General features: G+C 32.1%; 1 protein-coding gene across 1 annotated transcript; it reads left to right on the top strand.

Annotated features, from left to right (window-relative positions):
- The first annotated feature begins 6,906 nt into the window (after positions 1-6,906).
- On the top strand, positions 6,907-18,301 carry LOC129226029 (probable serine/threonine-protein kinase nek3). Its single transcript, XM_054860605.1, has 4 exons — positions 6,907-9,477; positions 10,130-10,286; positions 13,928-14,017; positions 17,118-18,301. The coding sequence occupies exons 1-4, from the start codon at positions 6,943-6,945 to the stop codon at positions 17,279-17,281; spliced, it is 2,946 nt and encodes a 981-aa protein (XP_054716580.1). The 5' UTR covers positions 6,907-6,942; the 3' UTR covers positions 17,282-18,301.
- The last annotated feature ends 320 nt before the right edge of the window (positions 18,302-18,621 follow it).

Below are 18,621 nucleotides of genomic sequence, written 5' to 3'. Positions count from 1 at the left end.
TTGATTTATCATCGCTCAATGAGTTCTCTATTGCTTTCAGCACCGCCTTGCGTGCATATGTATATTTTAACGTATTGATCACCAAAATATTGTTCTCACCATTCCCAAGTTCATTTGTTTATTATTTGTTGTGATGTTTGTTTGTATGCAATGTATTTCAGTATTTAGAATCCTTTAAAAAGGAAACTGTCCAATGGAGGAGTAGGGAAGATTTCGATAATTGGGAATCTGGCGATCATTTTCTATTGGCGGCAAATCATTGGCACCAATGCATGCGCGGGGATAATTTTTCCTTTCCGAAACGTAAACAAAGGGAAAAGCATAGGGTTTTATTTACCAAAACTTGAAATGATTTTAAAGGCTCAACAAGATTTATGCAAAAGAAAGAAAACAAGATAATAATGAATTTCAATGTAATCTTAGCCCTTATTATCTATAAAATCATACAACCATTTTCCCAAGACAATTCAACAGGACAACATCTTCACATTTAAACATTTTTTTTTAACGCACCTCCTCCAGAATTTGCGTAAGAGGAAACTTCATTAAAAATGCCACAATAACCACCAAAATCTCCCGAAAAGACAACCGCAGACCATCGAAAAAGGTGTTCTTGGCGGGAGAAATCTAAAACAAGTACACCAAATTTAGCGAGAAATCGTTAGCTACGCAGTACTCAGGCTTACCACTGCATATAAATATTACTATTGTAAGTTTTAAGCATTTCTATAATACATTAATGTTAAAGTATTCATTAACGCTTTTTAGCGTTATTTTCTGGCAGTCTATTTAACATTAGCCTTTGGCATCCAATCACCTGGCGACAGTTAGAAAAGTCATCAAAAATCTCAGTTACCGATTTTTTCCCCCTAATAACTTGGCTACAATCTCTGTGAGAGTTTGAGATTTATGGTAAGCCCGATGATGAAGAAGTAGCAAAAAATCAAGTAAGGTAACCTACTAAAAGAGGGGAAGAAAAAGAATTACCTTCTTATTACATGGTCGACAGAAATAATAGAATCCAAATTTTCTGTTCTTGTCTTTTCTGGCATGCATTTCCTTTCCACAAGAACAAGGAGGACATTCATTAGGGTCAGGGGCAACCCCCATCTCTGTGAAAAAATTCAGGGCTACATTTTCCGATTCTAGCAGTCCGCTCCAAGAAATAATATTAAAGTGCCTTAATTTAGGATGCAAATCGTCTCGGGAACCACTAGCCATCTAGGGCCAAAATTCGGTAATTAAAATAAATTCAGGAAAAATTAAAAATGAACTAAATCAACGACTGTAAAAAAGTAAACTTACAAGTATATCCCAACTTCTGCAAAACGAATAAGAATTGTGTAGGAGTAACTAAGTTAAGAACTTTGAATATTAATGCTGTGAAAATTCAGCTAAAATCAAATTAAAATGATTCTCGCTCAAAACGTAATTTATTTCACGAGTTTAATTACTCGCGACATTTACAAAAATTTAATCAAATCCTTTAGATTAATAGTAGGGAAAAAAATAGGGAAATATTTGGACTCGTGGGGTTACCATAAAGCAACAGATAGGAAGCGGGTTGCCAAAATAAATAAGTATCGCAAAAAATATGGCGACCGCACCAGATTCCCAATTATCGAAATATCCCCGAGGAGTAAACAGGAAGATATACTGGCTGGGGTCAAGTCAGATGCTAACTGCTGAACGCTATGTCATGGTGGTCTAAAACAATTTTCACTCACTACTTCAAATGTTGCACATGTAGGTATTTTGCCCTCAAAATCAGCAAGCTATAGAAGGTTGAAATGCCATATGAGGATCGGTGATATTGGGAAGACATTTTTTCACAAGGTTTTCCATTTTTTCCCAGAATTTTTTCCGTATTAAAATATGGAAGTTTGTCGTGCATTTTTGTGCGATATAAAAAGTTTTTAAATTGTTTTTCTTCATTTTAATCAATTTGAATTTGTCATCTGGGGCGTCATTTAAATGGGGCTCCCATCTCAGCTTTGGGAAATTAATGTATTTACATGAAAGTGGCCATGGTTTTGCTGTTTTTTGGTGTAATTTACAGTGAACTTTTTCCCTTTTCTCCCTGGAGAGAGTTAAAATGATGGGCCTGTGTGGTGGTCAAAATTTGTACTTACTGTGTATAAAATTAAGCTTGACTTAGTCTTACTTAACTTTTGAACATTGTATTACAGTATCCCCTTGGGCGGATTTATGGGGGGCAGAGGGGGCAATCCCAGTTTTGGGAGGACTTCATGTAGTAACAACACATCTTCCAATAGTTAAAAAAATATATTTATTATTATTTTTTCTTTTTTGAATAGTTCAGAAGGGCATGGGTGGATTTATAGGTGGGAGGCATAGGGGCAATGCCCCCCAGTTTTGGGAGGACTTTATATAGTAACAACACATCTTCCAAAATCTTGAAACAAAAAAATCATGACTTTTTCTTCTTTGAATAGTTCAATGAAAATGAAGAGAAAAACCGAATGTCCTTTTCTGATGGGAGAAAAGGGAAAAAAAAATGAACATTAAATATACAAATAGTACAGCTGTCACTGGGGTGCTGAAAATGTGTCTAAATTCACTATTTTGGACTGAAAACCATTTGGGCAAGTATATGAATGAAAATATAGGCTAAAGGAGCTATACATTAAGCTGCAACACTTATAATAATTGACGATTATTTTAACAAATTAGAACCTAAAGCAAAGGGGAAAAACTCCTCCCCCCCACCCCCATTTGCGCTAACAGAACTATCTACTCGTTATGATTTGTGTCCACATTTAAAATATATTTGTGCATAATATTTATGTTCTTAGTAGATTAATTGGCCTTTTGAGAAATTCCATAAAACACAGTTTTTTTCCTTCTCCCCCCTCTCTCTTTTTGAGAGAGAGAAAATAAATACTATTGCAAACTGAATCAATTTCAGTTATCTGAGTGTTTTGATTAAATGAATCTTTTTACTTAGAGGGAGAGTACAATTTTACTTACTTTATAAATACTGTTTAAAAAGTAAGGTAAGTCATAATCATCTAAGTCTAAGTGAATCAGTCCTTGTCATTATAGAAATCTAAATAATTGAGTCATCAGAAGTTTTGGAAAAATTTACTGAAATTTTATAAAAGTCTATAAAAGCCTAACAAAGATTGGTAAAATCGTAAACATCCTTTAACCGTAAAAACTGACGAATTTTCGTAAAAATTACAAAAAAAAAAAAAATCAAGCAAAAATTTGCAGGTAAGAGTGAATTACAAATGGGACCGAAATTGCCTATAAGATTAACGAGCTATTGCTTAGGGCCCCTACTTTGAAGTGGGTCCCTAACTCCCAAAAGAATTCATGATTCGTTCCTTAAAAAATGGAAATTGCTTGAAAAAACTAATTTCATTTTTAAGTGCTTGAAAACCTTGAATATTTGGAAATGTGTAGCTACAAACCTTAAATTTTAAAATTTCTAACAAATGGTAGAGGGGGGAGGAATGCCAAAATATGTCAAATTCAGCTCCTTGCCACATCCTGTATTAAAAATGTAAACATCATAGTCCTCACGTTGGTAACATATTATTTCAAATAAATTTTTGTGACTCACATATTTCATATCTTGCTATTTATTCAATCCCGAATGCAGTATTTTGGAAATTCTTTTGTATTAATTGCTTTTATCTTACTTCTTCTGCATATTGTCTATCTGTTTAGAATGGAAAAAAATACACACTACTTCTATTTCTATTCGTTTTCTGCCCCACTTGCAACTGAAGAAAAGTTGTTGTCATAAGAAATCTATGGTTTCTTTTTTCTTTTAAATTTAAAATAGCTATTTCTCACAAAGTTAGAACAGGACTGTAAAAATTTACAATCAGGTACTAAAATATCAGAGAGTGGAAAGTACAAATGAAGTGCATTAAATAATTTTACTTATTCTAGAGTCCTTGAAAATAGATAAGTCTTTGAAAATCCTAAGCAAAATGGGCTCCAATTACTTCTACTGCATATTATTAATCTGCTTAGCCAGGAGAAAAAATGTTACACTACTTCTATTCCTTTTTGTTTTCTGCACTACTTATAATTAAAAAAAGGTTGTTGTAATGAGAAATCTATAGTTTATTTTTTCTATCAAACTTAAAATGGCTGTTTCTTACAAAGTTTGAACAATACTGTGCAACTGTGTAATCTATTTATCAATTTCTATGTCTATCCAGTTAACCTTTATAAGGCTTCAAAATGCAGAATTTTATATCCATTTTACAAAATTTTCTCCGGGGGAGAAGCCCCTGGCCCCCTAAAATTGGAGATATTCTATTTCCCACTTAAAAGGGATCCCTGCTTCACTCTCTTGATACCAACTCCCTCTCTTAAGGTCAATTCAAAAAGGACAGCATGAAAACACACATTAATGAAAACGACACACAAAAAAGTAAAGCATGGACTTATGCAGCACAGGAAACAGACAAAAACATTTGAGTGGGGGCAATAAAAATGTTGCTAAAAAAAAAGTCCTGCCCCCCCCCCCCCCCCAGGAACTCAGTCCTAAATCCGCCTATGCCTTGATATATTGTGCTTCTCAGGATACAACAAAAAAGCGCAATATATTCGAAAACAAGATGTATCTTTCAGTAAGTTACTGCCCTATAGCCAGGGCTAAGGCAGAAATACATGAAATACACCGCCAGCTCGGTCAATTCCGGCCGAGGACTGCAGTTTTGTGCTTATTAGCACTCATCAGCCCGGCATAGGAAAGTGACTGAGTTGGAGATGGAAAACCTCTTAAGGAAGCCAAGAGTGCCAAACAAACTGGTAGCTAATACAGAATTAGCAATGACCAGAAAAGTGACCGAAGCAATGATTCGGTTCAACTCGAATATTGAATGCAAGGTAGTTGCATTTAGTAAGTAGCTACCAGTTTGTTTGGCACTCTTGGCTTCCTTCAGAGGTTTTCCACCTCCAACTCAGTCACTCCTCTGCTGGGCTGATGAGTGCTAATAAGCACGAAACTGCAGTCCTCGGCCGGAATTGACTGAGCTGGCGGTGTATTTCAAGATATATCTTTGTTCATAAAAAGTAACAACAAAATTCGGGTAAAAATTAATGACAAGTGGTGCTCAAAAATATTAGTTTATTACCATATTATGGACAATTTTCTTAATAAAAACAAAGAAAAATTTGTCTACTATTTTTTCTCTTAAAGTAAGAAAAATAGTTTAGAATATTTTTATTGTTTTATGATTGAATACAAATAGAAAGTTGCAACTGAAACTGCAACAAATTTTGCCTATGTAAAATATTCCAGTTTTGTTCATTGATTGCAAAAATGAGAAAATACTTTTTCTGAGGTTGTGTCATGTGTATAACAGTGTCTATAACAGCATTTCTTTTTTTTAATATAATTTTCGGGAGACAAAGGAAAGGCAGGATATATCCGAATGAGCAGTATAACGAGGGATTAAAGTATTTGCAAAAAATAACAAGGTACTTCCCAATTTAAATAATATTTGAGCATTTAAATATGAATAACCATTCTTTTTCTAGGTGAGAAAACAACTAATGGAACAGTAGCCAGGCCAAAAGGATGGTGCTGCTTTTAACATCAATTAGAAAGTGGCTTTCCCTGTAAACAGCAGTAAATTGTGAGTAAGAAAGCTTTTCATTTTGCTCTCTGCTTAAACTTTGATCACTTGTTTTTGAAATGAACTTTTCTATATTTATTCTCTTTTTTTATGCTTGAAATGTTGTCCTCCCAGTGGCATTACTGAAAGTTTTTTGGTTATGAACATTATTTTGCAGTTTTTCTAATAGATGTCTTTAATATGAAACATCTAATGTTCCAAAATGCTTATTTTTGATCTTTATACAGCAGGAAAATGAAGTGGTTGAGGTAGATTTTACATTCCTTAGTTGTTGTTTTTTTTTTTTTTTTGAGATTAACCCCTCCCCTCTTGCTCCCGTCAAAGTCACAGGCTGAACTTTTGTCTGATATTTCCTTGCTGGATTGTACAAAGTTGAAAAAGTTTTCAAAAATCAAAAATAAATATGAATATTGTACAAACACCATTATTTATTTAACTTTCTTGAAAAAAAGGTACTGTAATGACCATTTTCTTGGTAATATCCTTAATGCTTTAATATTATATTCTTAATTTTTTCTGCTTGTTAATAAAATGACGAGAGTGTGTCTGTTTCTTTCCTCAAAGTGGCTAAATACAAAATACAAAATACAAAAGTGACGACCAGCAACAGGCTCTGGGCCCAGCTAGACTGGTCCTTGTCAATTTACAATCCCCAGTGAAGATCAATGGACATCTTAAAACTGTCTACTCCTTTGCTCATTACCACCTCTTCCGGTAAGCTGTTCCAAGGTTCCACTACCCTGCTAAAATAATAATTTTTCCTAATATTCATGTTAGCCTGAGATTTAAATAGCTTAAAACAATGACCCCTTGTCCTGTTTTCAGTGCTAAACTTTAGCCCCGTAAATTATGTAAATGCAGCAATAAAAGTGTCAAAATGTACTAATTAGTAGTCTGACTAAAGAACAAACCTAACATCTTAGTGTCTCTTTTTTATACTTAAGCATCTGCAAGTAGTATTCCCTCTAATTCTGATGTCTATAAAAACGGCATTTTAAAGGGGACATTAGTACTGCACCCCCCCCCCCCTTTACACTATCTTCAAATAGGCAATTATAATGCTCACTTTGAAGTGAAAAAAGTATTTGTTCTTTATTCTTATTTAATGGTTTTTTTTTTGTTTTTTTGCATATTAATTGCTGTATTTGCTTTACTATTATTACCCACAACTATTTTTGTATTTAATACTTTTGTATTTGTACTTTAAGTATTTCATCATGATGAATAATCAGTTCTCCCTCTACACATTTTAATTTAATCAGAACCATTTATTTCATTTCAGAGATTCATGTTGGGGTTTGCTCCAAAGTAGGTGTAAATGGATAGCTTCAAAGTAATCGAGTCCCTGGGTGAGGGCTCCTTTGGATCTGCTCTCCTAGTACAAGACATTCAGTCCAAGAAATGTTATGTTGTTAAGAAAATTTCAATGCTGAATCTAAATAAGCAAGAAAAAGATGAAGCTTTAAAAGAAGTGCAGGTGTTATCGCAAATGCAACACCCAAATATTATAACATATCATAGCTCTTTCGAGGAAAACGATAATTTGTATATTGTCACAGATTATTGTGACGGAGGGGACCTGTATTCCAAAATTAAAGCACAAAATGGTGTGCCATTCACAGAAGATCAGATTTTGGACTGGTTTGTTCAAATATGTTTAGCTGTTAAACATGTTCATGACAGAAAAATATTACATCGAGATATTAAAACGCAAAATATATTTCTCACAAAATCTGGTATTGCCAAACTGGGGGATTTTGGAATAGCTCGTGTGTTGAGTAACACATCCGACCTTGCTCGAACTTGTATTGGCACTCCTTATTATCTTTCTCCAGAAATCTGTGAGAATAAACCATATAACAATAAGTCAGATATATGGTCTCTTGGCTGTGTTTTATATGAGTTAATTGCTTTAAAACATGCATTTGAAGCAAAAAATATAAAAAACTTGGTCTTAAAAATTATTAAAGTATCAATACCGCCCATTCCAGAGCTTTATAGTGCTGATTTAAAGAACTTATTAAAGCAAATATTTCGAAAAAATCCCCAAGAGCGTCCATCTGTGAGTTCCATTCTAAGAAAGCCTTTAATTCTGAAGCGTATATGTAAATTTCTCGATGAATCTAAAATTAGGCAAGAGTTCAATGACACTTTATTACAAAGGAATTCTAGTTTAGCTTCTTTTCCCTCCAAACCAAAAGAACCTGAAACAAAAATAACAAATCCGGCAGCTAAATATGGCATTTCTTTAGCAAGAAAAAAAGTGTTCAAACAGCCTACAAAAAGAGTTATAAAAAATTCAAAACAGTGCTTAAGCAATAATTTGAGAAAATCAGGTCAGAATGCTTTCTGTTTGGATGCAGTCAGTGAATTGAAGCAGAGACATTTGCAAAATTTGAGTAATTCATCAAGTCAAAATTGTTCTTCAAATAACATCAGTTCTGCTGAGATGTCTGAAGGCAGTAGCACTCCATGTTCTAATTTGAACAAATCTGTCATTGAACTTTCTTCTATCCAGTTTTGTGAGCAATCTTTCAAAATGAATTTTCCATCTCTCGTTCCTACTAGTAAGTTTATTCATTTGCGAAGTGATGACATTTCTCCTTTTCTTATTGCTGATGTTAAGAATGCGAACGGAGAATCTGCATGCAGCAACAAAAGTAATACATATTTTGATTCAAGAAAGAGTGCCTTAAACACTATTTGTGAGCTAAATTTACCGGTAATTGAACAAAGAAGTGGTGACAATTTATCAGAAAAAAGCCCAAGATCTAGATGGGAAGAACCCAGGACAAATCAGTTTCAAAACTTACCACTAGAAGAAACTGCATCACAAATGGAGACTACCTCTTGTAATGACAAAGTAACAATTTATCATCAGAGACCCCATTCGGCTCCTCATATTGGTTGTAGATTGAATTCAAAAAATATATTAACAAACAATACAAAAACAAAGTTTTCGAACTTTATTCCTAGCGTCAATGTCAGAGTGCCTCATGGTAATTGTGCTGAAAATCAATATTTTCAGTATCAGAGTACAAATAATGCATTTTCGGAGACAAACCATACAAGAGACTCGCGGTGTAAATTTCATGATGATCTAATCAAAGAAAAAGTACCTGAATCAAATTGTGTAAGTGAAGTTGCTTGTGGCAGACATATTGGAATAGAAAATAACATTAAAGAAATAACGCAAGCTCAATGCATAAATTTATCTGAAATGGACAACAGCGATCTTCTTCTGCCAGTAATAGATCAGGACATGGATAGTAATGTTGCAATGAATTCTGAATCTTCTGTGAAATCAAATGAAAGAAATATCAGTGGCATTTCATTCCACTTACCTTCTGTGTCTAAGCACAATGAATCAAATAATCTAAGTAATTTGAAAAATGGAACATACTTAATAAAAAGGACAGCCGTTCCTAGTGAAGCTAGTTGTCTGCAGCTTCCTACATTAGCAGAAGAAAAAACGGGAAATGATTCGTCAGGTGCTAACATCGAGAATTCAAATGCATCCTTTTCTTGTTTATCAGACATACTGGAGGAAGAATCCTGTAGTAGTGGCAAAAATGATAAAAAGTGTAAGTGCACAAATCATTGCAACACCAAAGAAATTGGAATTCAGTGTAATTTAGGATTTTTCTGTGAAAATGTCATTCATTCCCCCATGAAAACCGTTACTTCTGCTATTAATGCCAATCAATTTTTAAAGTGTAATAGTTTACAAAATTGGAAAAGGTGTTTTCGTTCCTTGCCAGACTTAACAGCTGTAGAGAATAAAGCAAATCAATTTTATTCTTTTGAAGAAGATGGATCTGTGATGAGTCCTTCTACTAGCTACAAGGACTTAGTAAGTGTTTTTTGTTCAATTTCCTTGTTGAATTGGGAAATTTTAATTTTATGTTTTAGAATAATTATAGTGTCTTAAGCATATCTTAAAAGGGAAGTAATTGATTTTGATTCGGTTGTAGAAAATTTTCATCTTTCTCATTTTGAAATACAGTAGACTCTGATTGTATTATTTATTTTGTTTGTCGCAATAACTAACTCATAAGATCATGAAATTCGGGTTATAGTCATTTTTCAACTTCTTGTGTTTAAGGTTTTCAAAAACCGAATTTAAAATTTTAGACAGGGTCAGACTAATCCTAAAACTTACTTTGTCAACCAGTTCTTTCAGAACCTGACTCTTTCAGCGGCCATGTTACTCTAAATTTTCCTATAAATGTGAGAAATAATTTGTCTGTCCCCTTAAAAATTTCATTTCCCTTATAATCTAGAATCTTGTTATCACAATAAATGAAACTGGATAAAAGTGGTCTTTAGGGCAACTGGTTTTTGATAGCAAATATGAAATCAAAATTTGTTTTATGGAGAAGTTTTTTCATTATTCTGTGCCAGCCATATTTGTTTGGATTCCAATTTTGATTTTTAAACTTTACTGTCAGAAATTTTTTTGCATGATATTTTACAAAGGTTTATTACATTGTTTTTCTCCCCAGCTTTATGACTCAGAAGTACCTGAATGTTTCAGTACTGCATACAGTAACTTGAATGAGGTGATTGGACATAATGATTATTACAATATCTGTGAATCTATGAAGTCAGTTTTATGTCAATCTCAAAATGAAGAAATAATGTCAGTTTGCAGTTCTTTTGGTAATTTTTTTTCTTTCATTATTTTATATTTAAATTGCAAGTCTCCGCTTAATGTAATTGCGGTTAATATTACCAGTTACTTATCAAAATCACAGATTTTTTCTATTTATTTCACTATATCTTTTTGTGTGATCATTACATTGTTTAATGTTATCAATTTTCAAATCAGGAGTTGAGATTTCTGCTAAAATGATTAGACACTGCTTGGCTTATTCAAGATTTTGCAAAAGAAATTAATTTTAAAGCTAAATAAGAGGTTCCGTCTAGAACTAAACGAGCCTACTTTCCCGTATACCCATATCTACTTTCTAGTATCTGATCAATATTCTCAAAAATAGCTAAAATCGCAAATTCTTTCAAACATAATTTTTTAATATTTTAAGCTGATTTCTAGGAATAAAATGTGCCTCACTCATCTAAAAAAATTAGATGCATATAAAAGACTATAAATAAATAATTGAACAAATAAAATCGCAGCACAAAGCAGCTAATGCACTTTTTTTCCATTTGAAAAAAAATTCTTTAACCGCTTTCAAAAAAAAATAAATTAAATAAATAAATAAAATTAATATGCTCATTAAAATAAATACATCATATCAAAAAAATAAATGTTTGTATCTCTCCTGTTGCCAAAAAATAATTTTTTTAATGAATTAATGTACTTTCCAAAATAAATGAAAACAATAAAATGCCAACTTAAAGAAATAATTTTCATTGTGAAAAATTTAGCAAAAATCGTCTGCGCATATATTTATGTGGAAACATAAAGGATTTCGAGTTTATCCGCCAAAACTGAAGGCATAAATTAAAACTTTAAAGAGAAAATAAAAACAAATCATATTAACAATAATTATTTCACAATTAAAACCATGGCTGCGGACGAATCAGAGTCAATCTCATTTTGGGACAAAAGAGTCAGATTCGAGAGCCGAAGGTAATTAATTCAAAGACTCGGAGTTGGAATTGGTCTTTTCCCTTAGAGTCCGCTACTTTGGCAATTTTTGCGGAGTTGGAGTCGGACTTATTTTGGGATCAAGGAGTCGGAGTTGAATTTTCAAGAGTCAGGGTCAGTCATTTTTCCTCCGTGTATATTTTTGCCAAATCTACGAAGTCACAGACCAAGTCGGGAAGTCGGACTCCGACTAATTCTCGGCACAAAAGTCGAAGTCAGGTGCCCCAAAATTCTCGGAGTGTGGAGTTTGTCGTCAAAAGCTATTTCCAACAAAAATTGTTTGAAGTAAATCCGCCTTCAAGTGTGGAATTTACATTGACTTTCAGTCCCCCCCCCCCCTCCGCTAATGTTGAAGGATTTGAACTGTTCAAAATTGAACGGAAAATTGTTCAAATCAAAAAGATATTTTATATACATGTTTTTTATCAAAAGCTTTTTCCTACAAAGTTTGTTTGAAGCAAAAAGTTTTTTTTAACTGTTCAAAATTGAACGAAACATTGTTCAAATCAAAAAGTGAAATATAGGAATGAGGTGTCCTCGCCAAGATCTTTTGAACAAAAAACAATTTGTTTGAATCGGACTATTCACTCAAAAGTTATTAGGGGAAGACAGACAGACCAACAGACATTTTCCCCCATCTCAATGCCCTACTTTCCAATTTTTAATTTCACAATATTTATTATTTTTATTTTTGACTTTTTTTTTTTTTTTTTTGAGATATTTTCAAGATGCATTAAGCCTTCTTTCATGCTTTTTTTTTCTTTCTCTGACTTTAACTGTGAAAGTAGGCTAAAAATTTCAGAAAATCCTTCAGGTATGACATCTCAAGAGTTTGAGTCATGAATGAAAATTCATCAAAATATCTGTGCATCTTCTGCATTAATACAATCAGAAGTTTGCCATATTGTTGTAGAAAAACAGACGGAGAATAGAACTCATGAGTCATATAAAGAATGCCTTGTTTTTAGGCAACACCAATAAATGGTCCTATAAATATTCCCTTTCTTTGATGTCTACAAAGGTAATCAAACCTTGCTCTTTAAAAACTTCAACTTCGGAAATATCCAAGGGGAATGTTTCCACACCCTTTCCTACTAACGTCATCGACTATGTCCAAAATTTTGTTTTTGAAATTTAAGTTCCAAAAAATTCTGGAAAGTCCCTGAACCCTAATTATTCTCCAATTATTATTTGAGATGTGCTACTATCGTTTCTTTATGACTTCGATTTTGAAAACTGCCTGGAAAACCTCGGCACCTTCCTTCCTCCTAACGTTACAAAAGATGCTCAATGCCTTTCAGAAATTTCAATTTCAAAAATGTTTCGTGAGAGGGTTCCGATTTCTATTCCTTTTCCATATCCAGAGTTTCAGCTATTGTCACGTTTTTTGCAAAATGCGAAAATACTATTCAAATTACAAAAATGGAACAAGGCATTTTCGCTTTTTTGCTCCAATATAATAAGAAAAAGAAGGGGAAAAAAGATGCACCATTTGAGAGAGGAAGCAAGCATGGCGATATTGAACTTAATCTTACTTATAAATTTTAGCTAACATGTGTAAACTGCTATATTCAACAATATTTTGTTTTAATGAGCACTATGTCCCCCCAATAAATGCATCATTGGGGTTTAAAAAAAAAGTTTGCTCCCTCAATACTAAGAACAATTCCGAATTTTTGATTTCAAATTTTAAAAAAATATTACCTATTGTGCATTTATTTCTTCAAAGATGTCAAGGCTGATTTTTAGCATTTTGCTAAAGACTTTTCCCCAATTTTAGCTTTTTTTTCTAAAGAATTTTTAAACTCAGCTTAAAACCTGCCCCTATCATCATCAGAAATGATCTACAATTGTATTTTTAGGACTTCAATTCCCAAATATTGTTGGTGCGGAGTCCCTCAAGGGAGAGGCGCTCTCATCACCCTTCCCTTGTATCTGTCGTTGAACTCAGTATGAGCAGCTTAAGTTGGTTAATTTATCTAATTTTGTGATTCGTTTAGTGTTATCAATTGAATATTGTTATCAAAGTCATTGTATCAGAAAGTGATCACATTAAGCGGAGACTACTGTATTATCAAATAGATTCAAATATTTTTTTTTTAATTTGAGCAGAAGAGAAGAGCATAAGCAATGTATTATCACAATTTTAATTATTGCTTATTAATACTTCTCTAGTTTTAAAATGGAGTTCCTGCCAAACTGTTGAAAACTGTAATTTCCTTATTAGCTATCTCTTGCATGGCTACTTGTTGTATATATTATGCATGTTATCATGTGCACTACTATTGAAATGATAAAGCATTTCTTTCTTTTTTTTAAGTACAAGGAATTTGTGTCTTGTTTATGATGTTTGATAATTCACATAATCAATTCACATCATCATCAGATTTGTTTCGATGGATTGATATCTAATGTGACTAAAGTGGATATAAGATAAGTTTTTATGAAAACCTCACTTTTTGCTGATTTGAAGACAATGTGAAAAATTTTATTTATTATTTAATCTTTTTTATGAAGTAAGTTCAGTCTTTTGCTGTATAATATAAATATTAGCTATTAGCATATAAATGAAAAATATAAGTTCTTTATAAAACTAGCTTTGTATCTATACTTTAATACTTAATTTTCTTAATGTTATTCAAATAAGCACATCAGATCTTTAATCTGTGATTCATATATTTATTCTTAGATCACGATGAAAATTCAGACATTTTTAATGATGTAGAGCAGCTGAGAGAATACCTTGAAAGAACACTTGGACTTGAAATTTTTTTAAAAGGTTTGTAGTCTTACTCTTTTATTTCTTATTAATGTACCTTTTATAGGTATAATCCATGTCAATTCAACAAGGGCTAAAACATGATGGTCTCAGATTTTTTTTGAATTTAACCTATGTTAAAAATCATAAAAAGTTAAGAAATACGTTCTTTTTCCCCAAAAAAATTCCTAGGCCAAGATACAGGCCGCCAAACTCACTTGGGATTTTCATCAAAATCTTTGAAGTACATTATCTCTGGAAGGATAGAACATATTTTGTTGTGGTTTGTTTTATTTAAAAGGATATTTTTTCTTGTTTTTTAAAAAAAAAGCAACATTTTGAAATTTGTGCTTTAGTTTTTCTCCAGTCTTTTGAAAAAAAGTTTAAAATAATGTTTTTTTTTCTCAAATATGTCAATTTTGAAAAATTTCATTTTTTTACAGTTTATTACCGCTGAGCACTAGGTTCCCTGAAAAGGAGAGCTTCCACTTTCTCGTTTAACAGATTTTAGAGACAATTGAAAAAATGAGGATTAGTAAGGAAGTCTTTACATAATTGCAGACCTGTAAATTCAAAAAAAAAAAAAAAAAATCGCAACAAGTGGCCAGAAATCACTTTTAATTAAGTTATATAACGAAATTTTCATTTTGAGTTGCCATTTTATTCAGGCTATGAAATTTAGTGAGAACATTTAACGATTCTTTCGGCGCTATGCTTAAAGGTTGCGTAGGGAAATATAGCGAATCAGCTGAAGACCTCATTCTAGTTTTCATTAAAAAATAAAAAAACTCCTGGATAAAGTCGAGAATCAAAATGAAAATTTCGCAATATAAACTAATTAAAAATGTTTTCTGGTCACTTGTTGCGGAAAATATTTTTGAATTTTCAGGTCTGCAATTATGTAAAGAGTTCCTTAAAAACCCTCCTTTTTTCAAATGCCTCTAAAATCTGTTAAACGAAAAAGTGGAAGCCCTCCTTTTCAGGGAATGTAGCGCTCAGTGGTACTAATAAACTGTAAAAAAATGGAAATTTTTGAAATTGAGACATTTGAGAAAAATCAAAAACATTATTTTAAACTTTTTTTCAAAAGACTGTGGAAAAAAAACTAAAACACATATTTCAAAATTAGCATATGTTTTTAAACAAGAAAAAATATCCTTTTAAATAAAACAAACCGCAACAAAATATATTCTACCCTTCCTGAGATAATGTACTTTAAAGATTTTGACAAAACTCCCAAGTGAGAAATCATGACAGGATCGCCATCTTTGGCGGCCTGCATCTCGGCTCAGAACTTTTTTTGGGCAAAAAAGAACATATTTCATAATTGTTTATGAATTTTAACATATGTTAAATTCAAAAAAATCCGAGACCATCATGTTACAGCCCTTGTTGAATTGACATGGATTCTAACTATAGTAAAATTATTAATAAAAAACTGAACAGTTTTAGTTTCGAAAGGTTACTGTTATAGAATGGTATATTGATGTAACAGTGCTGGATTAAGGCAACGGGGGGCCCGTAGCATATGTTACCAAGGGGCCTCTGTTTATTGTATGATAAAAAAACTGTTGCCGATTTCTTCATGGAGATGGAGGTTGCATGTATAATACACTCACTGTCAAAAGTTAAGCACAGAGAGGTAAAATGCGAAAAAATGGATAAGTACTGCTTTGATTGAAATGAGATGCAGCAGGAAAGTAGCAAATATGCTTCTGCAATGAACTAAACAAAGAATTACATACAGAAATGAAAACAATAGTAAATTTTCATAAATTATAAGATTACGTCATATCTTAATCATTTACAAAATATTGTTTAATTTCAAACAAACAACAAAAACTGACATTAATAGGGTATGTGAGCATCCTTCATCTGCACACAAAGTTTACAGAGTATACAGAGAGTGTAAGCATGCTTTTTATGAGGTGATCAACCACCACAGAGTCGAATAATTGCCCTTCCTCATGTAGAACAGTTTCCAACTATGTGAGAATGTCAGCAGGTGGGAAACGTACTAAGGGCAAGGCCAAGAGCATCCCAAAGATTTTCAATGGGATTAAGGTCAGATGAGTACGCACACCAGTCCATATGTGCAATACTCTCATTCTACTGTTAGTCGTCAACGATGACAGCTCTATGGGGAGGTGCAATATCATCTATTAAAATGAAAGCAGGACCCACTGCTAAAGCGTGCAATCTCACAGTGGGGTCTAGGACTTCATTCCAATACCATATAGCTGCCACAGAACCCCGTCTGTAGATGTGCAGGTCAGTGTGAAACCCCGACGAAATCCCTGCCCAGACCATGATTCTTCCACCTCGGAATGCGTGATGTTCTGGGGCTCGATTATGTGTGCCTTGTTCTCTCCAGACCATTACTTGTAGAAGAATGCAGAAAAAAAAAAAGAATGTTTTAAGCTCAGCACTCCCTAAAAAATAGATGTTCTGCTGCCCATTTATAACTCAGGGATTCATGAAATGCTTAAGCTCATACTAATATAAAATTAAAAATTTATTTTTATTGTTGAAATAATCGACTTTCTTATCATTTGCCTCAGCAATTAAATTTTTTCATAATAAATTTTGACTCTTTAATGTGCTACACATAACTTAAATGGAAACGACAAAACATATTTAATAAGTATTGTATGAATCATTGTTTAGGATTGGTTAAGTTTTTGCACTAATAATATTTCATCCTAAATTTATCTGTGCACGCAAAATTTATCTTTCCATTGGTATAAATAATGGAAAGTGTAATTATTACTGTAGTAAAAACTGTAGAAAGTGTAATTATTAAATATATGTATTACTGAAGTCTAAGGGTTGGATTGGTAACATAGCTGAAAGCATTGTGAAATACATTAAACTCCGGATTATCCACTCTACATTTATAACAAATAAAAATAACAAAAATCTTTCTAGTAACTTCCTTTGTACAAATATATTTTAGTATTGTTTGATCATAGCATATACACATTAAATTTGCTTTAGCTGGTACATTATGCCTTTACTATTTTATTTTCACCATAGTTAAAAAGTTTTAAAAAAATAAGAAAAGTTTTATAAACATTGTGAGTAAGAACCTATTTTGATATTTTGCATTCCATTTCTTTAGCATACAGGACAATGTGTGATGTATTTGAAAATGACAACAATATTGCAGATGGCATGAAAGCAGTTATTCATTTTCTCCCTTCTAAACAGAAGCATTTGGTGAACGATGTACTGCAGTTAATCATCAATGAAGGGATTTATGTGAACTTACCTGCAAGTAATTAAGCAAAATGAAAAATATAGAAGCTAAGATTCAGTGAATGTACACATATTTTTCTTTTCTTATGCTAAAAATCTGACCTTAAGAAAACATTAAGGGTATTACTGCAAAATGTTGAAAATCATTTTGTTATAAACATTTTATTATTAATTACATTAAAATTTTATGTTATTAAATCACATTTTTTTTACTATACTGCCATATTATAATTTTTATATTACATTCTTTATTGTGTCTAATATTTTATTGTATCTTGCGTTTTCCTTATGGCGCAAGAAGACCAACGGTGTAACATATGAGTTACTGCAAATTTTTGAATATCAGTATTATCACTATACTTACTCAATTCAGGTAAAAAGTATTTAGATTTGAAAAAATTTAAATATTTTCTATTAATTGTGTGAAAAAACAATAAAATGTTAACCCAATTCCCCCTGATAAATTATATGTGATCTTCGTTATTTCCTGGTATCTTTCATATAATTTAGATTTTAGAATAATAAATGTCTATCTAATAAAAAATAACTTTAAAATAAACCCTCTATCATTGCTGATGGTTATCTAAGAAGCTCTTCTCTCATTTCAAGCACAGGGGAGTCAATGATTTGGAATCATAAAAAGCAACCCCTTATGTTAAATTCACTTCTGCTTGAAATGCAAGACAAGTTGTGATACAGTTAATACATAGAACAGTGGGAGCTTTTTTTTTCATTAAAATTTTTTTAAACTTCCACTAGAAAGTTTCTTTTTTTGTTATTTAAAAATTACATTAAAGAGCAAAATTCTTATCCCTTAATGTAAAAAGTGAATTGTATGTAAAAAGTTCTACACTTTTGTATTATTTATTTCATTGTTTGACTTCAATGTAATTAATAACATAATTCTCAAATTACTATCTAAAGTAATGTAAAGTTGTAGTTTAGAGTATACATGTGATGTTTTAATCACGCTGTTTTAAAAGTAATTTTTCTAGTCAAAATATTTGATGTGTAAAAAATATATATATTAAAATGTAATGATTTTCCACCTTGCAGTTCATTGTTATTTTCTATCCCGTCCATTTAAAATGGTATTCTGGAAGGATATTTTTTCTAGTCAAAGTAGTTGATATACATCGCATCTATTGAACATGTTATTCTTGGAGAATCATTTTTCTAGTAAAAATACTTGATATATTTATACATATATGAAAAAATTGCAATCATTTTGCACCTTGCAGTGGACAATATATCCTATCTCATCTATTTAACGTGTTATTCGAGAACTACATGGTATTGATGGGCATAACTGAATGGTCAGCTATCAAGTAAACTTCTTGTGTGCATCAAAATCACATTCCTTAGAA

The sequence above is a fragment of the Uloborus diversus genome, chromosome 7 (assembly GCF_026930045.1).
Source record: "Uloborus diversus isolate 005 chromosome 7, Udiv.v.3.1, whole genome shotgun sequence".
NCBI lineage: Eukaryota > Metazoa > Arthropoda > Arachnida > Araneae > Uloboridae > Uloborus > Uloborus diversus.
Note: the sequence above shows the minus strand (reverse complement) of the source record. Positions and strands in the feature narration are given on the sequence as shown.